This window comes from Silurus aristotelis (assembly GCF_946808225.1).
Source record: "Silurus aristotelis genome assembly, chromosome: 6".
Lineage (NCBI taxonomy): Eukaryota > Metazoa > Chordata > Actinopteri > Siluriformes > Siluridae > Silurus > Silurus aristotelis.
In genome coordinates, this window is record NC_139579.1 from 22,786,371 (window position 1) to 22,803,914 (window position 17,544).

At 35.7% G+C, this 17,544-nt stretch overlaps 1 protein-coding gene across 1 annotated transcript; it reads right to left on the bottom strand.

Moving 5' to 3' along the window:
- Positions 1-3,919: 3,919 nt before the first annotated feature.
- On the bottom strand, positions 3,920-17,000 carry tpo (thyroid peroxidase). The gene is made up of 11 exons (XM_083545535.1): positions 16,560-17,000; positions 15,498-15,588; positions 15,256-15,413; positions 13,930-14,062; positions 12,924-13,053; positions 11,381-11,584; positions 9,057-9,569; positions 6,548-6,806; positions 4,851-5,021; positions 4,472-4,709; positions 3,920-4,179 (listed from the first exon to the last, which is right to left on the bottom strand). Exons 1-11 carry the CDS (start codon positions 16,636-16,638, stop codon positions 3,957-3,959), a joined length of 2,199 nt encoding a protein of 732 aa, XP_083401661.1. The 5' UTR covers positions 16,639-17,000; the 3' UTR covers positions 3,920-3,956.
- Positions 17,001-17,544: the final 544 nt, after the last annotated feature.

Consider the following 17,544-nt stretch of genomic DNA (forward strand, 5'->3'; position numbering starts at 1 on the left):
CTAGGCCATGCCAGAACCTTGATATGCTTCTTACAGAGCCACTCCTTGGTTATCCTGGCTGTGTGCTTCGGTTCATTGTCATGTTGGAAGACCCAGCCTCGACCCATCTTCAATGCTCTAACTGAGGGAAGGAGGTTGTTCCCCAAAATCTCGCAATACATGGCCCCGGTCATCCTCTCCTTAATACAGTGCAGTCGCCCTGTCCCATGTGCAGAAAAACACCCCCAAAGCATGATGCTACCACCCCCCATGCTTCACAGCAGGGATGGTGTTCTTGGGATGGTACTCATCATTCTTCTTCCTCCAAACACATTTAGTGGAATTATGACCCAAAAGTTCTATTTTGGTCTCATCTGACCAAATGACTTTCTCCCATGACTCCTCTGGATCATCCAAATGGTCATTGGCAAACTTAAGACGTGCCTGGACATGGGCTGGTTTAAGCAGGGGAACCTTCCGTGCCATGCATGATTTCAAACCATGACGTCTTAGTGTATTACCAACAGTAACCTTGAAAACGGTGGTCCCAGCTCTTCAGGTCATTGACCAGCTCCTCCTGTGTAGTTCTGGGCTGATTTCTCACCTTCCTTAGGATCATTGAGACCCTACGAGGTGAGATCTTGCATGGATCTCCCCAGTCCGTGGGAGATTGACAGTCATGTTTAGCTTCTTCCATTTTCTAATGATTGCGCATACAGTGGACCTTTTTTCACCAAGCTGCTTGGCAATTTCCGTAGCCCTTTCCAACCTTTTGGGGGTGTACAATTTTGTCTCTAGTGTCTTTGGACAGCTCTTTGGTCTTGGCCATGTTAGTAGTTGGATTCTTACTGATTGTATGGGGTGGACAGGTGTCTTTATGCAGCTAACGACCTCAAACAGGTGCATCTAATTTAGGATAATAAATGTAGTGGAGGTGGACATTTTAAAGGCAGACTAACAGGTCTTTGAGGGTCAGAATTCTAGCTGATAGACAGGTGTTCAAATACTTATTTGCAGCTGTATCATACAAATAAATAGTTTAAAAATCATATATTGTGATTTCTGGATTTTTTTTTTTTAGATTATGTCTCTCACAGTGGTCATGCACCTACGATGACAATTTCAGACCCATCCATGATTTCTAAGTGGGAGAACTTGCAAAATAGCAGGGTGTTCAAATACTTATTTTCCTCACTGTAAGTAATAATTATGCAGAGGTTTTAACTACAAGAGGGTGAGAAAATATCTGCAAAGCAAAAAACAGAAAGTAAACAATTTGATAATACACACATAATCGTATAATAATTTAATAACAACAAAACAAAACTGTTAAAATTGTAAATTCATTATTAACAAATATTAATTGGAATGCAGCACATAGACACATATGGGAAAATATCCATACTGGTCAGGGTCAGAAAAATTAATCCTTAATGGGACAAAAGACTCAAGAATGACTAATACATAATGCTTTATGTAATATATTTGAAACTTCTGCTTGGAGCTTTTTTTAATTCATTTTAGAGCACAGTAAGCAGTTAAACCCTGGTATTTGGATTCACAGGCATACAACGAATTTTCTCTTAGTTTTGAATTCAACAGATGCACTTCTATTCAGTGGTTAAGCCTCCCAAAAAAGATGAAATGACTGAACAGAATGTTGGTAAGAAAAGGCTCTCTGGGTGTGATATGCCATGATATTTGCTGAATACCTTTCGCTGGCAATCACACAGGAGGAAAGAGATATTTTGTCAGTGAAGAGCCCTTCATTTTTGGGAGATTTGTATGTGTGCCTTTAGTGGCCTGAGGACTGCAATGCTGTGTGCAGTGACATCCATTTCCTCCCTCTCTTTTTTCCCCAAGGACAATATCTCAGTTCTCAGCATTGCAGTGGCAGCCTATTTCATAGCCTGGTTTTAGAGGTAGATTGAATAAACACTAAAGATATGGCTAGAGCATGTCATGACCTTTAAGGTCCCAGCACCAGCCTAAAGTAAACCTGTCTCTCATTTCATATCTGGATCTAAGGGGAATGACAAGTGCTGCAGCTTGTACAAACAAAATACAGACTAAACTGAGATTCCGATCTTATAAATCAAATGCTTCATAGGCAAATGCCTGTATAGTGCTCTAGGCTTTAAATTATAATCTATTTGCAGATAACTGTTTATTTACTCATTATAAAAATTCATTTCTGTGTGCAACAAGTGTAAATATGTTCATTGTTCTGGCAGAGCTACATTTCTCTAACGGATCAATATTTGTCATCAGGCAGAACTCCATAGTTGAAAAGATTGCCAGCCCATGAAAAACTCATTTAGAGTGCACACTGAGAATCTTGGGAACTGTTTGTAATCGAGCTGCTCAATAACGATCTAGTGTACGCATTATAGAACTTGTCAAGGTCATACTCGAAAGCTTTAGACTTTGTTCATCCAGAAAGCCTCCAACAACCTTCCATTATTGTGTACAAATATTATTGATCATGATATTTGGCACATGGTAAGCTAGGATTCATGAATGGGTGCTGGTATAATCCTCAGTTTGCTTCATTTCAGCTTTTGGTTTTGTTCTGTTTCAGGGCTGTTAAGCAAAAGTTCCATCTTGGTTTCATAATTGTTTCTGGCTCAGTCAGTGTTCAGGATTAACAAACCTGCTTAAAGTCCAAACAAAGTAACACTCTGTGTGTTGATTTGCAATTAACTGCTCATTCTCTATCTCACCTAAAAGCTGGCAAGATTTTTAACACTGCTGATTGAAGTCATCCTCTACAGTTCAGACAAAAAATTAAATTATCCCAGTTATCTCTTTCCTGCCAAATGCAGTCCATCATCTAGGACATGTTTGGTGTTCGCCTCTTTAGTTTAACATTATAGCTATACGGATAAGGGAATCTTCAGGACAACAAATGTCAATAACAGTCAACTCACTGACGCAGAAATAGACAATATATTACAAACAACAATATCAAATACAGCATTAAAAATTCAAGCATCCACAGAGCCAATACAAGATATAAAAAATGTTAGATGAACCACTTCTATATAAACTATAATTTAATATTTTTGTCAACTTTCTGCTTTTAAGTCAAAGAAAACGTTTAGTTACTTTATCTATGTTGTTTTTACATCAGAGCTAATCATAAGTGATTGACTACTACTATTGAAGATAATTATCATCAGAGACTCACTAGTTCTGTAGCTATGGCTCATTTCAAAGTATTACAGAACAATTATTTCCCAGCTGGTAATTTTTGGACTATAGAGGCAATCTTTATTGTGTCAAAACTTTTTGAAATAACATTAACATATGCACTTCAAATAAACATTGAAAATATTCCTAAAATAGAGGCGGACAAAGACTTTGAGGTAGACAAAACACTTGATTACTTTAGTCTACAATGGACCAATCATATGCTCTAATCATAATCATATATACTCTAATCAGTCATAAAGATCTGGGTATAAAAAAAATGCACAACCAGTTTAACAATGTATGAATATGCATGTGTTTATCTCACACTTGCCTTGAAACACATTGCTGAGCTTCGTACAGGCCTTTATACATATACAATGAAATATTCCTTTTTCAAATATTGGAAATCTGAAAGCTATGCATATCAGACTCAAGATGACAGAGTTGTAGCTAAAAGGTTGTCTTTCATTAAAACTTGAGTACATTAAGAAAAATTTAACTAGTTTTTATTAAACAATAAGTTGACCCTTCATTCAGTCAAACACTGAACAATACAAGTGATGACTTGTACTGTATTGATAAACCATAGTTGCATTATATTAAAACCTCACTCTTAGCTTTGCAGACCTAAATCAATGTATCTAATAGAGGTGGTTGTAAGCTTAAATCCTAATGTTTATTTTGACCTTTTGTTGAGAAAATAGTCCTCATACCTGTTTCCATCTCCTCATGTATATACATCAGATTTTTTTTCAGAATTCTTGTACTATTTAATTTCTCAGTTAACATGTACCACCTTTGTCAGGATCCTCCCTCCATGCGTCCAGTTTCATTAAAGTTATACTTGTGCATGGAAGAAAGTGTTCAGGATACATTCCTATACTGAAGGGATCATTGGGAACCTCTGTCAGCCCACTGTTGTCACATAAGACTCGAGACAGTGAATGTCTCTGTAGCTCTTGTCTCTGCTGCTGGGAAAACACATCTGGCTTTTCCCACCAAAACCTGAAACACATACAGTGTGACTGTTTGTGACTTAGACCATCACATCATTTTTGTGACAACTTTACCAAAGGCAATTTCTAATTCTCTATTAAAGTCTTAATTGAATGATAGATTTCTATATTTTGCTGCATAAAGAAAAATAAAATGTTTTTTCTTTTGAATTGATCTGTAAAAAAGGGAACTTCATCTATGACAACACTTTTAAGAGTTTTTTATTTTCTCATGATGATTTGACAAGGCTTCCAGACTGACCTACTCACTGGTTACAACAACAATGGACTAAACAAGTTACCTGTCACCTTCTCGAAGCATCTTCATCTGTTTTCCGATCAAGCATGTAAATAGAGGGCCTGTCCTAGAACCAGGCACTAAATCCTCTACCATACCTGCCAGCCACACATCAATATTATCAGGATGTCCATACAGATCCATTATCTTTTCCACCAAAGCATTGTCATGTATCACATCCTTCAGATCTGCTTCAGTTTGTACTCTGTCATATCCACAGAACACCCTCCAGTCATTGTAACCTGAAACGCATTTAAAAAGTAGGATATTTGGCCTTAAGTATTGTTTGTAGCATGTCTGTACAGTCACTGTCATTTATCTAACAATACAACAATACGACTGTAATTTACAGCGTTTATACTTTCATTTTTAAGTGCAGTCACCTGGCAGGCCATGATCTCGTCCTCTTTGGAGGTTTAGAGCTGCCAGATCGAGTGCCTCTGGAATAGTCAGCACCATGAGTTTCTCCCTCAGCTCCTCATTCATCAGACGATGTTGGTTTTGTGTGGCAGCTGGTTGGCTTATGAGACCTCTCAATATTGGATCCAAGCCTCCTGTAGTGAGGAATTGGTCAGAGAGTTTATACTTGAAATTTTACATGCAGTTATAAGCAAGATATATGTTCAGCTAAATTAGCCTAAACTGTTTTATATTTATCTACTCAAAATATAAGTAAAATACTTCCACACCAACACACCATTATACTTTCACACCAACACCTGTAATACTAATGCCCTTTCTAATTAAATACATTACTTTAATAATAAGATATAAAGGTATATATATATATATATATATATATATATATATATATATATATATATATATATATATATATATATATATATATATATATATTTATTTATTTATTTATTTATTAAACCAGCAAATGGAACAGCATTTTTTTATTTACTGTTTTATAGTCTCTGTAATTGCAGTGGAGCTCACAGCTCCAGGGTCCCAGCTGACCTCAGGTCGCTATTGATTTTTCTGTGTTCTCCCCATGTCTGGTTTCCTCTAATTTCCCCCCAAAATTTGAAAACACACCGACTGTACGGTCATTCTAAACTAAGTGATTATTATAGAAATTATAATTTCTCAAGGAAAGTTGGTCAAGTTTTCAAATGTCTTGACTGGTTGTATGCCTGTGTATGTCTAAGACTGCACAGTTTGATCATCAGAAGAAAATAGATTTAATTTATAAAATGACCAATATTTTGCTAGACTTCGACTTGCTGCCTAGCCAATATAATCTGTTCTAGTCTAGCACATTATAAAACAGGATAAATTATGTATGTGTTTAATATGAGCAAAATAGCGAAACAGGCTGCCATTTTTTCAATTTGGATGAAAATCCTCAAGTAAAATAATAATTCCAATGAAGCACATTCACACAAGTATTTTTCACCACTGAGATTAGTAACAATAAATGTTAAACTTAAACATTTGTTTTATGTTTTATCAATACTTCAGGGACCAGCCCATAGCTTAATAATTTACATTTATTTTCTGTTTTAAATTTCCAGAATCATGTCACATGAACTGTACCTCTAAAGTTTGCATGGTAGCCCAGGGAAGTTTTTGTGAGCTCAGTAGGTCTGTTCATTATTAAACTGCGATTCTTTCCATATTCATTAAACTGCATTCCAAATGGCCTCTATCAACCTCTATAGGAGAACCTTCAGAGTTCTCACTGTTATATACTGTAATACTTCTGTAGTCAGGAAAATACCTTCTATGTGGAAGTGAGAAACATATCTTCTTCTGATAATACATCCATGAGTCACTTTCCAGAGTGGAGACACATCATACAGTACTTCCTCTAATTAGTCTACTATGACTTGAGGGTTGGCTGTTTATGAGCATGTGAGCAATAAATATTTGACATTAATATATAAAAAAATACAGTCTTCTACTTTATTTGTTTAAATCAACATAATAATAAATGAAGAGAGTGCCTTTCTACTTTTTATTTTCTGACTTTTCTTTGAAGTAGATTTGGTTTTTTGAATAAAAAAAAAATCCCAGTGACAGGGATAACCCTAATGTCGAAGAATCGGCAAACAATACAAATATGTACCTTCTCTGATTATTCTCCATGGACTGAAAAATGTTTGATGCAGTTTTAAGGAAGGAAAATGTTCATGCTCTTGGAAGCTCTCATTCAGTCTCCTGATGTGTGTCGAGATGGTGGCATGACCGAAGCGGAATGCAGCAGTCGAAAACACATTGGAGATGGAAGGATTTATAGTATCATCGTAACCCTCATAAGGTCCAATGATTTGATCAAATGCTTTTTCTCCTATGATTTTTGGAATATAATCCCTCATGGTGATGATCTGTAAAGAGAGAGCACACAGCCTTAGATTCATATCTAAGGTATACTTTGGCAGAAGTTGAGGAAAAGCGATAATACACTTTAATCGATAAGACCTAAGTCTTCCCGGGTTTTAAAATGTATAGGTGTTCCAAGTGACATGAGATAAATAAAAAAAAAATGCAAAAATTCCAGATGACCTTATAGTGATTCATTTGAGTAGTTCAGGTCTGGGTATGCTCACTGAATTCATCATAATACTTTGCTATCTAGGATGCTGTGTATGTGCTCAACTGGAAATCTGTGTATAAGATGGCAATTTGGGACATGCTGAAGTGTGAGATTAGATAAGATTGTGTATTTCTTTCCCCTGTGCCATCACACAACGAAATTCATCTGGCCTTATCACACGTTATGCACGTTTACTTAAAAAAAAGAAAGAAAAAGAAAAACCAAATAGCTAAGCTGACCTCCACAATCCTGCAGATGTTTAAATGGAGTCTACTATGTCTGTCCTGAAGCGTTTCCCTTCACTGTCTCTTTAGCAGCAGGGTTGGGTATATTGAAACTTACTGTTCATTAAGCTATAATGTAACTACCTCACCACCAGGGACCGGAAACCATTTTTTTTTCTGAAGTCAGTCCCTCTGGGACTTCTGGGACTTTGTTAAAACAGTGCACACTCTGCTTGATGCATCTCATCTACTTCTGTCTCATAGCACTTCAGGAGTCTTTTTCTCTGCCACTTTAATTTAAGAGGCATGAGCAGCATTCAACCTTATAGATCCTTCTGTAGGCAATGAAATATTTCTTCGATCCAGCACAGACTGCTCAAAAGGACATTAGATTTGTGGCTTACAGCCTTTAATCCATAAATGTATTCTCTTCTGCGTGTGGTGAACCATCGTTCTGTTTGCCATGGAAGGTTGGTCGTGATATTAGGTCTAATATAATTTGTGCTTTTTCATTGATGAAGATTGTTTTAGCAACTGAGCCGATACAGTTATCCCAAACTCTGTGTAATCACCTTACACGACTTTCACTGGTATGTTGCATGGGCTAGAAAGAATCAGCCCCAGTCTTGCTTCTAATGCCACTTTGTGTTTTTATGACCATTGGTGGTACTGTTAAGCTTGGGTCCAAAAAAGGATCCGAAATAATATGCTTTAAGATGTAATGGCAAATACTCTGATGTGGATGCCAAAAACGGATCATTAAACTGATTTTTATCTTTAAAAGAGAGGGAAAGGGCTTAGCCCTGCTAGTCCATTTATACCAGCTGCCCCTGCTGTTTGCACTCTGAATCATTAGAAATTCTGCAGTGGTCTAAATGGAACAATGCATTTAGAAAGGAAAAATAGCTTCAGCATCCATTATGGAAATGATTTTGCTAATTATACGGTCGTTAATTTTCCTGGGTACTGTTATAATACATATAAAAGAATGAGAACACTGGCAGCAGAGAAGCAGCAATATTGCAGTCTCAGGATGGGTTACAGAGCATGTGAGGACTGTTGAAATCTCTAGAGAAGGATTTAAAGCTGCACAACCAAAGTTTTAGGTCTACTTTCCTCCCAAACTGCTGTCAATAAAGCTGGCCAACTGTCTAGAATGAGATTTTTACTACATTCATCTATCAGCTTGTGCAATATTATAGCTGTAAACAAGCTGTATCTTTCAAGTGTTTTGGAATGAATGCATGATGCCATACTCTAATGCCATATTGTAAAATGTGTTGTTACTGTAATTAGCATTTGAGTGATATGTGCAATGTACCAGGCATATGGATGAATTCGTTTGCCTTTTTCTGTAAAGCTAAGGCATGTACTTTTAGAATAGGACCCAAATATGCAGACCTACATCATTAGTAATCAGTAGTTAGAGGTCAAGTTTGTGAAGCATAAGTAATTTATGGAATATATTTTACATAAATTAACTTGAGAAGTCATGTTTCATTGCAGTCATTGTTCAACTTCAGCAGTGAGATAATTTAGATTTAATTACACCCAAGGGCTTTTCTTGTTCTGAGCAATAGTGCTTAAACTTCACCCCTATCTTAAATTATTACTCAATCAATGTTAAATTGATATTAATGTTGGTGATTTCTGCTATAATTAATGTATTGTAAGATTTGCCAGTTCAACCATACGAACAGGGAGTTTCCCTCTGCCTGCCACAGCACGATGCAGATATGATCAACTATTTCTCAACACCAGTCCAGCTGTTTGCCTCTCTGACATGAATGGAAGATAATGCTGTAAATTTCTCATACCTGATGCAAAGCTCCAACAATTTTCCGGCTCTCTTGATAGATTGTATTGGAGCTCCAGTGTGTGTTCAGTTGTTTCAGTCGTGTGGCAATGCGATTGTGCTCCCGCACCCAGAGAGTGTGAAGAGCAATAAGAGGCAGAATCTCGTTTACCCTGCTATCTCCAGCCAGAAAACACTCCAGGCGGTTTCTTGGGCCTGTACCTGGCTCTTGGAAGCATGGAGATGTGGGGTTATTGACAAACGGCAGGTAAGCATGACCTGCAGCATCAGTGTGTTCACTGTTAACTGCAAGTAAGCCCTCAGAGCTTGAGAGGTTCCTGAGCATTTTCTCTAATTCAACAACGTGTCCGTAGACAGTAGATGCGTCGAGGAAGGAAGTGATTGAATTCATCTGCTGTCTTTGCAGCATCTGTTGTGGGAGCAGAGTGTGTGTCGGGCCATTTAGGCATGCTGGTGCAGAGCGGAAAAATGGGAGACAGCTTTTACTTCCAAATAGTTTATCATGCAGAGGAATCTGTGATGCGCACACACACACACACACACATACACACACACACACACACACACACACACACACACACACACACACACACACACACACACACACACACACACACATACAGAGAGAGATAAATACAAGGACACAGAGAATACATTATGTTTTGAAAGAAACCTTCTTAGTGTCTAATTTTCTTGTCACTAAACATCTGTCCATCCTAGCCCTTCAACTATGTAAACAATGCTTTATCTAATTCTCCATCATCCTTTGAAGTGAATTAAATTGCCATTAAAATATCCCTTATATCTGCACTTGTTAAATGAAGCAGCTAAGGGATTGTGCTCTTAAGCATGCCATTTGAATATTTTTAATCTGCTATTTAAATAAAAAAAAAAATAAAATACTTGCAAATGTTATAATAAGATGCAGGTGTACTGTAGCTTGACCAGAAATAAATAAATGCAATGAGCACCACACAGCAGTGTTATTAGTGCCAATTTAGAGCACTGTAAAACTGTGTGTTGACAGTATCAGCTCCTTAAATGCAGCTTTCACTAAATCTTTTTTTTGTATTCTTCTAAAACGCTTAATCCTCTCTGGTTTCAGAGCTGAGGTTTCTGCAAATGAGCTCCCAACTCACAGCTAATTTAGCATAACTCCAGCCTAGAGGTTCAGGGCAACACTTCTGACAAAGGGTCATTTCCAGTCAGAGATTACTGGCCAGTCACATTCGTTACATTTTCACTCTATAGTTTGCTGTGAAGTCGTTCTCTGGAACACAGTTTGCGCACAGTTCTTAAAATAGCTCTGCTGCTCAAGGGCAGTTCTCGGTGCTGTAGGCTAGCACACTGAGGATGTGCTTGGTTTTGATCTCCACATGATCAGAGAAATACATCAGTGATGTACAATGAGTTTTATTTGTATTCTGCACACTGGCATCGTTTTAAAAATGTGTTAGCATACTGTAGATTGATTATTTGTTTTGAGCTGTGCCATTGGTTTACAAATTGTATTTTCTGCACTATTTGGATGGCCGTTGCTGGGGACCAGCAGGAGACTTACATCCTACTGTGCCCTTCATGACCATATGTATCAGCAATGTGTTTTTTATTTGCTTCTTATTGATCATTTATCGTGAAGAATATCATAAAATCTGTGTTATAAAGTCTGGTGTGTGCACAAGGTCAGCATGAATGCAAATAAACTTTACTTTTTGGTGTATCTTTAGTGCTCCCCTCTTGCCTCTGGCTGGGGATACTGAGATTAGTTACAAATAAGACTGCTCTGTAATTTCCCACTCTATTTTTATGAGCGGTCATTGCCCTAAAGGAGTTTGAAATGTATCCCTGTCTAAAAAGAGTCACCCCAGCAGCTTGCAATTTTCACCAGTGTTTGTGGTTTGACAGAGATAAAAAAGCAATCAATGAGATATATACTTTTTAATTTGTGGCCCCTTTTACAGATACTGATTATACTCTAACTAAGCACATCTCAAATGACCTTCCCTGATCTGTGGCATATACATTCATACCTTACAGTAGGAGGCTGAAATTGACAATAAACATTGTTCTACATTTTGTAACATTGAAATTATAAGGCTCATTTAACTGTTTTTTGTTTTTATAAGGATATTTATATATATTACATTAAAACCATGTGACCTAAGTTTTATTTCTAAATTATTTGATAGTCATTATTATAATTCACAGACCACTTTGAGAACTATTGCTCCAAAATACATTGCACTTTATTTTGAAAATTGATGCTAAACCACCTTGTGGCATTTTTTGCTTGTCTGATTGCTGGCATTTGTGTGTGCTTGTTACCTGAATCGGAAAGCAAGGATTGAAATTTCCACACGTGTGTAAGCAGTTGAGTCCCTCCAAAAAGGCAGCTTTGCTTGTGCTTTGAGGAGTGAAGGAGATGTCATGGACCATATATTGACCCCAGTCCACCAGCATCTGGGAATACGCCTCATCTAAGCGGTACTGACTGGAGATTTGCATAATTTTGTTGCTGACTTCTCGAACCTTAAAATATGATTGATGTGATGTTTAAATCAGACAAGACTTATGTGATTAATGCCCTCAGCTCCTAGACCAAAAAATGCTTTAGTAATTTTCTGTGTTGTTTTTCTAGCCTCTCTGTTCAGCTGTCAGGCCTCTGCCCATATCTAAATAAATAATTCTTCCTGTCTCATACATTTTAATGTGGACACTAAGACTTCCATTAAGTTAAGAGAAGACCAAGAAAAGAAGAAAAGCCAGTGAGAGTTTTTTTTTTTTTTTCCAAGGCTGAAACACTTCAAATGTATGAATGTAAGGAAGATTGAATTTTGTGTAATCCTAAATCCTAAATACTATATTCTACAGGATTGAGGCAAAACCCTCCTATTTTAGGTTTTACTTTTGTAAAAAATAAATGAATAATAACCAATAACTAAATAATGCAAATAACAATAAAAAGTGCAATCAGACAACACTTTTCACTGGGTTCATATGAGAAATAGTCTTTCTTGGTATGTGATCAAAGTTGAATGTTTCTTAAGCACATCACAGAAGACAGTTGCATTCTTTCATAGCAGATATCAAGAAATCCTAATACTCGTTCAACTTAAATGTTTTGATTTTATTCTAATTAAAGTCCATATACATATATATACTGTAATTCCCTAATCTCACATCACAACACAATCTCACATCACATAAAAAATGCAGCACGTTTTTTACTTCCTGAGTCATCCATTTCAGACATACACCCACGTTTATCTATTATAATCATAACATGCACAATTTATCTCACAAACCCACATATAGAGCAAGTTTTTGGCAAGTCTTAATCTCTCTGAACAGGTTCTGAGCAAATCTTGTTCTGAATATTTCTGTTTTGTTTTATTTTTGATCACCCTATCTAAGAAATGTCTAATTAACAGCCATCAAGACATGAGTATGTATTTTGACTACCTAATCTGTCTGATGTAATACAATTGGCCCAGTGGGATGTATTTTCGGGGATATATTAAATTTTCGTTTGCAGGGTGTTCCTCAGGGGGACACATTATACAAAATTGATGGCAGACGCCAGGTGCCAAAAGTGATAGAACAGCTGGAGTAGAAACTTTAAGGATAAAGTGTCAGAAAACCCAGAGAAGAGTAAAAATGCTTGTGTTGATAAATTGGTGTCAGTGACAACAAGGTAAAGCAAAGTGAAATGCTGAGGCTTACAATTACAGTTTAATCAACAGCTCTTATAAATGTCTTGCTGAAATTTGTTTGTGATATTTGTAAATATTTTAATACTCTTAAATATTAATAAACTTTTTCATGTTTCTTTTTCATGATTAAGTAAGCATGAGTGTGTCTAGCTTACAGGGGGAAGATGAAAGCCGCTGTACTGGTGCCCAATGTTCCAGCCTTTTGGTTGGCTTTCTCCATCCTCGTACTCTGCTGGGAGCCATCTGGCCAAAACCGTGTTGGCTGCTCCCCAAAGAGGTTTATTTCTGAATAACATAGTGCATTTGTATGTTACATTCGAAATGCTTCATGACATATCATGCACAACATTGTTTTGAGGAGAAACAAAATGTATTTGCATATTGTGCTGCAAAGAGAGACACCATCAGTCATGTATTATTTAAATAGCTGTGGAGTGACATAAAACATACATACAATTCCATATATACATAAGGCCCTTTAAAGTTATTTTTGTAAAAACAATTTAATATTTACTTGTAGAAGTCCACTTCAGCAATTATGTATAATCACATTGCTAGGATGGGATGAGTAATTATTCTATTTGGAGGCCTAATTTTGGGCTTGTATAGAAATAATAATTATAATCATACATACAAGTATGTGATTACAGCTGGACCACTTTGCACTCTCATAGATAATTTTATTCAAGTGAAGAAAAAGGGAAAGGGGCATATTTTCTCTAATAAACCTAGTTTTTAAATAATGATACAATGCATACATTTTATGCATACAATGTGTTCTGTATTATTGAGAACCCAAGCCTGAACTATGTAATCCCACACACCAAAGAAGCAGCTTTAAATATTGATTTCAAGCATTTCTCTGTGAGCTGGACACATTTGGTGCAGAAATGGGTGATTCTCATGCTGCTTAGTGTTTTGCTATAGCTGCTCTCACATTCACGCTGCAAATAAAATACCCTCTATCTGCTCCACAAGCCCTGACCTATCCTATCTGTCATGGCTCATCTTATCAACTTGGCCCTGTTGCTTCAACAAAATGCCAGGGTCCGGTTATCATGAGAGCAAGCACAGGGCTGATTAATATGGTTTCAAAACAGCCTGAGAGACGAGCATTGTAAAGTGTGTTATGGATGAATTATTAAGAGTGTAGCCAGCTACCTGTTATTGCACACTCCGGAGATGGTGCGGTATTTCTCTGAATCTCCTCCTATGGGACAGCTGGCTGGCTGTAGGGGTGGAGGACATCCAGACAGATTTGCTATTAGTTCCACTTCCTCCAGGGAAAGAAGCTCTAAAAATATTGAGTTAATTAATCAACTCATTTAAATTCAATTTGTTTTTGAGTAAATGGTCTTTTTTTATTTAAGCAACATGCATTAGTATGCTCAATAATTAAAGTTACACTCCATAAATCTGACCTTTCACTTCTGCTAAATAAAGCTAGTACAATAAATATGTTATGCTGCACTTATACACGAGTCTGACACATAGTTTTGGCAATAATTCAAATATGATATGCACTGTTTTTATACATTATCATTTTTACAGTAACAGCTCTTTGACAGGGGCTTCTATAGCAGATGTCACATAATATTAGTGAAATAAGAAATATGTTTTTTTAAACTAGAGGTTATTAAAAAAAACAACAACAACAACATCATCTAACTATTGATTTGGTCAACTTTCCATTAAGGAGACATTGACTTAACATCTATAGAATGAATCTTCAATGTTTTGCAGCAGTCGGTAGATTTTTTGCCATGTGTAATTCTTAAGGCTAGAGGATTCTCCAGTTAGAGAAACTTGACAAACTGCATTTTGTCTAATCAAGTTAAAAAGATTAAAGAATAGCTGTTATAAGCAATAACTGGATCTAGTCTCGCATAACATTAACTGTGATTATAAACTGTCCATTATTAACAAATTGAAAATTTTATTCACTGGTAAATTGCTGTGAAATTAGACACTTCAGGACATTATAATATTGAAACCTTTCCCCATTGTGCTGTCTCACATCACACTATCACTGATTTTTTTTCTGTTCCAGTCAGCCATGTCATATTTTTTTCCTTACTTACGTGATTTAAACACTGAATTAAAAAAAATAAAAAAATAATGGCAACAAAATACTATATATCTCAATATAATGATGACCAACTTGGAGATCTGCTTTCCTAATTATTTTTAGTCCTAATCCAAAACAACAGCTCCAGCTAGTTTGTTCTCTTTATTGGAAAGAGCAGGTCAGTTGGAATAGCAGCAGCAACTGTTCTTCATAAAGTAGTAGGATTAGGAATGACAGTGACACAGGGAGAAGTCAGTTGATATTGGATGCATTATAAGTGACTTTATTATCATCATAGGATTGTGATGGGATAAGGCACAGAAATTCTTAAGGTACAAAATGTCTCCTATAATAGCTGAATTTAGCCTACAACATAAACACATTAAATAATTTTATATATTCTTAAAACAGAATCTTACCTGAAACAGAAACAGATCTTTTTTGCCTCCTACTTTCCTTTTTCTTTAATAATAACACAGTGGTTTGAAAGACCTCTGCTGCATTTGATATTTCATAACTTGCTGCTGCTTGTCTGGAAAAAGCAAACATCTGCATGTAATATGGCTGGGAGTGATTCCTGCTGTTTAGAAAAAAAAATCAATTTATTTCATAAATCACAAATTATAATAAGCATTTACTTCAAAACACGCTGTTTGTTTACCCTTTTCTTGTCAGATGCAATGCACTGTCAACCATCTGAAGACTCTCTTTTATTGAGGATAGTAGCAAAGTTTCAGACTTGTGTTGTTTTTCTGAGAAATGCAAAGATTTATGCTGAAGATACAAATCCAGTTACATACAATGAAATAGTTCACTTATTATGATTTAGTTATAATACATAAATAATCTGATATTCAGTTGTTTAGGTATTTATATATATATATATATATATATATATATATATATATATATATATATATATATATATATATATATATATATATATATATATATATATATATATATATATTCTTTCATTCATTTTTTCCCGCTTATCCGCAATTCGGGTCGCGGGGGCAGCAGTCCAAGCAGGCCCCCGCCTTCGACTGCCGCCCAAATCCTCACAGCACCGTCCCTTACGGTCCCTCCTGCAGGTGGTGAGCCCACGGGAAGTATATATATATATATATATATATATATATATATATATATATATATATATATATATATATATATATATAATCTTTTAAATGTATACTGTACAATAGCCACTATCAAAAATTAAGAAGTATATGAAAACTGTGTTTATGTGTATATATATATATATATATATATATATATATATATATATATATATATATATATATATAAACAAACACAGTTTTCATATACTTCTTAATTTTTATAATTTATTATAAAAATTATTTATTATTTATTTTATATTTTTATACAAACATATAATTTGTCCTGCCTGTTCCAGTGTATATAACTAATAACCGTAGGAATTTCTTCTAGATTATTTTTAACTCAATCTCTTATTGAATGTGAATGTGCAAAGCCCAAATAATCCATAATACATCAGGTTGAAGATGAATAATGATCTCAGCAATAACCATCAAGCACTTTTTATCACGCAGGTTACAGAGAACTTTTCTGTACCCCATGTGATTATTTATGATGCTGCTGTTGCATATAAGCTGCAGTGTTAATATGTAAAATAAACAGAGATGTATAATATAAACAAATTAGGTATATACAAAGAGGTGAATAAAACATGACCTACGTTCAGATGAAGTTATCTCTGCAGATATATATAAAAGCAAAATGCAGCAAAGTAGCTGCCTGGGTGTAGAGTTCAGCATTGGTAGAGAGCTAAAACAAAACAAAAAAAACCCACCTTATACTAAAATTTTAAATAAACAAACAAATAAATAAAAAGTCTGGGAGCATACTGCATGTTATGATTATTGCTAAAGTTCTACTATTGTTTTTACAATTCACACAGGTAAACCTAATTCCTAAACTTGAAATTAAAATTTCTGCTATAATAGTTTTTGCATCACATGTAGACTAAACTATTCAACATCAATGAAAATCTAACACAGAATATTTGACTACACAATCCATGTTATGAATAAGCAGAAATAAGGCTCTCCTTACTGCATGTCTCTTGGTGTGATAGCCTGCTCTCTGTATGTACTCACTCATCTCTCTGTTTTAGAGTTTTCTCCTCCTGAGCAGAACATAGTCATACCCTGCTGACTCCACACAAAAGCAACTTGATTTTGTAGTCATTTCAGTTGCTTTTCAAGTGTACAGCTTACGTAGGTAGAAGCCTTAACAAGTACAGTATACACACTTCACTGCCATGCACGTCACATTTGCCACTAGGTTAACGTTGTGTTTGCATGTGGAAAAGTTACTTTTATTTTAAAAGCAACTTAAATCTATGAGTACCAAATTCAGGTTATCAATATTAGTCCATGCTAGGCTAGACCAAGCTCGATAAGTATGGCCAGGTTAATTAGTTAAATATTACCAGTTAATATTATTATAATGTCAGCAAAACTTTGCTCAACATGCTTTTTAAAATTAGATGCCGTTCATACCAAGGAGTCTTTGCTTACAAAAGCATATTGAAGGATTTTACTGAGAGTGAGGTGGGATGAGGGGTTTTTATCGACAAGGTCAACACTATAGTCTGGTTACTTATTAACCTTTGGCTGCACATGGATATCTATAATACTAGAACGAAAAGATCACTGCAG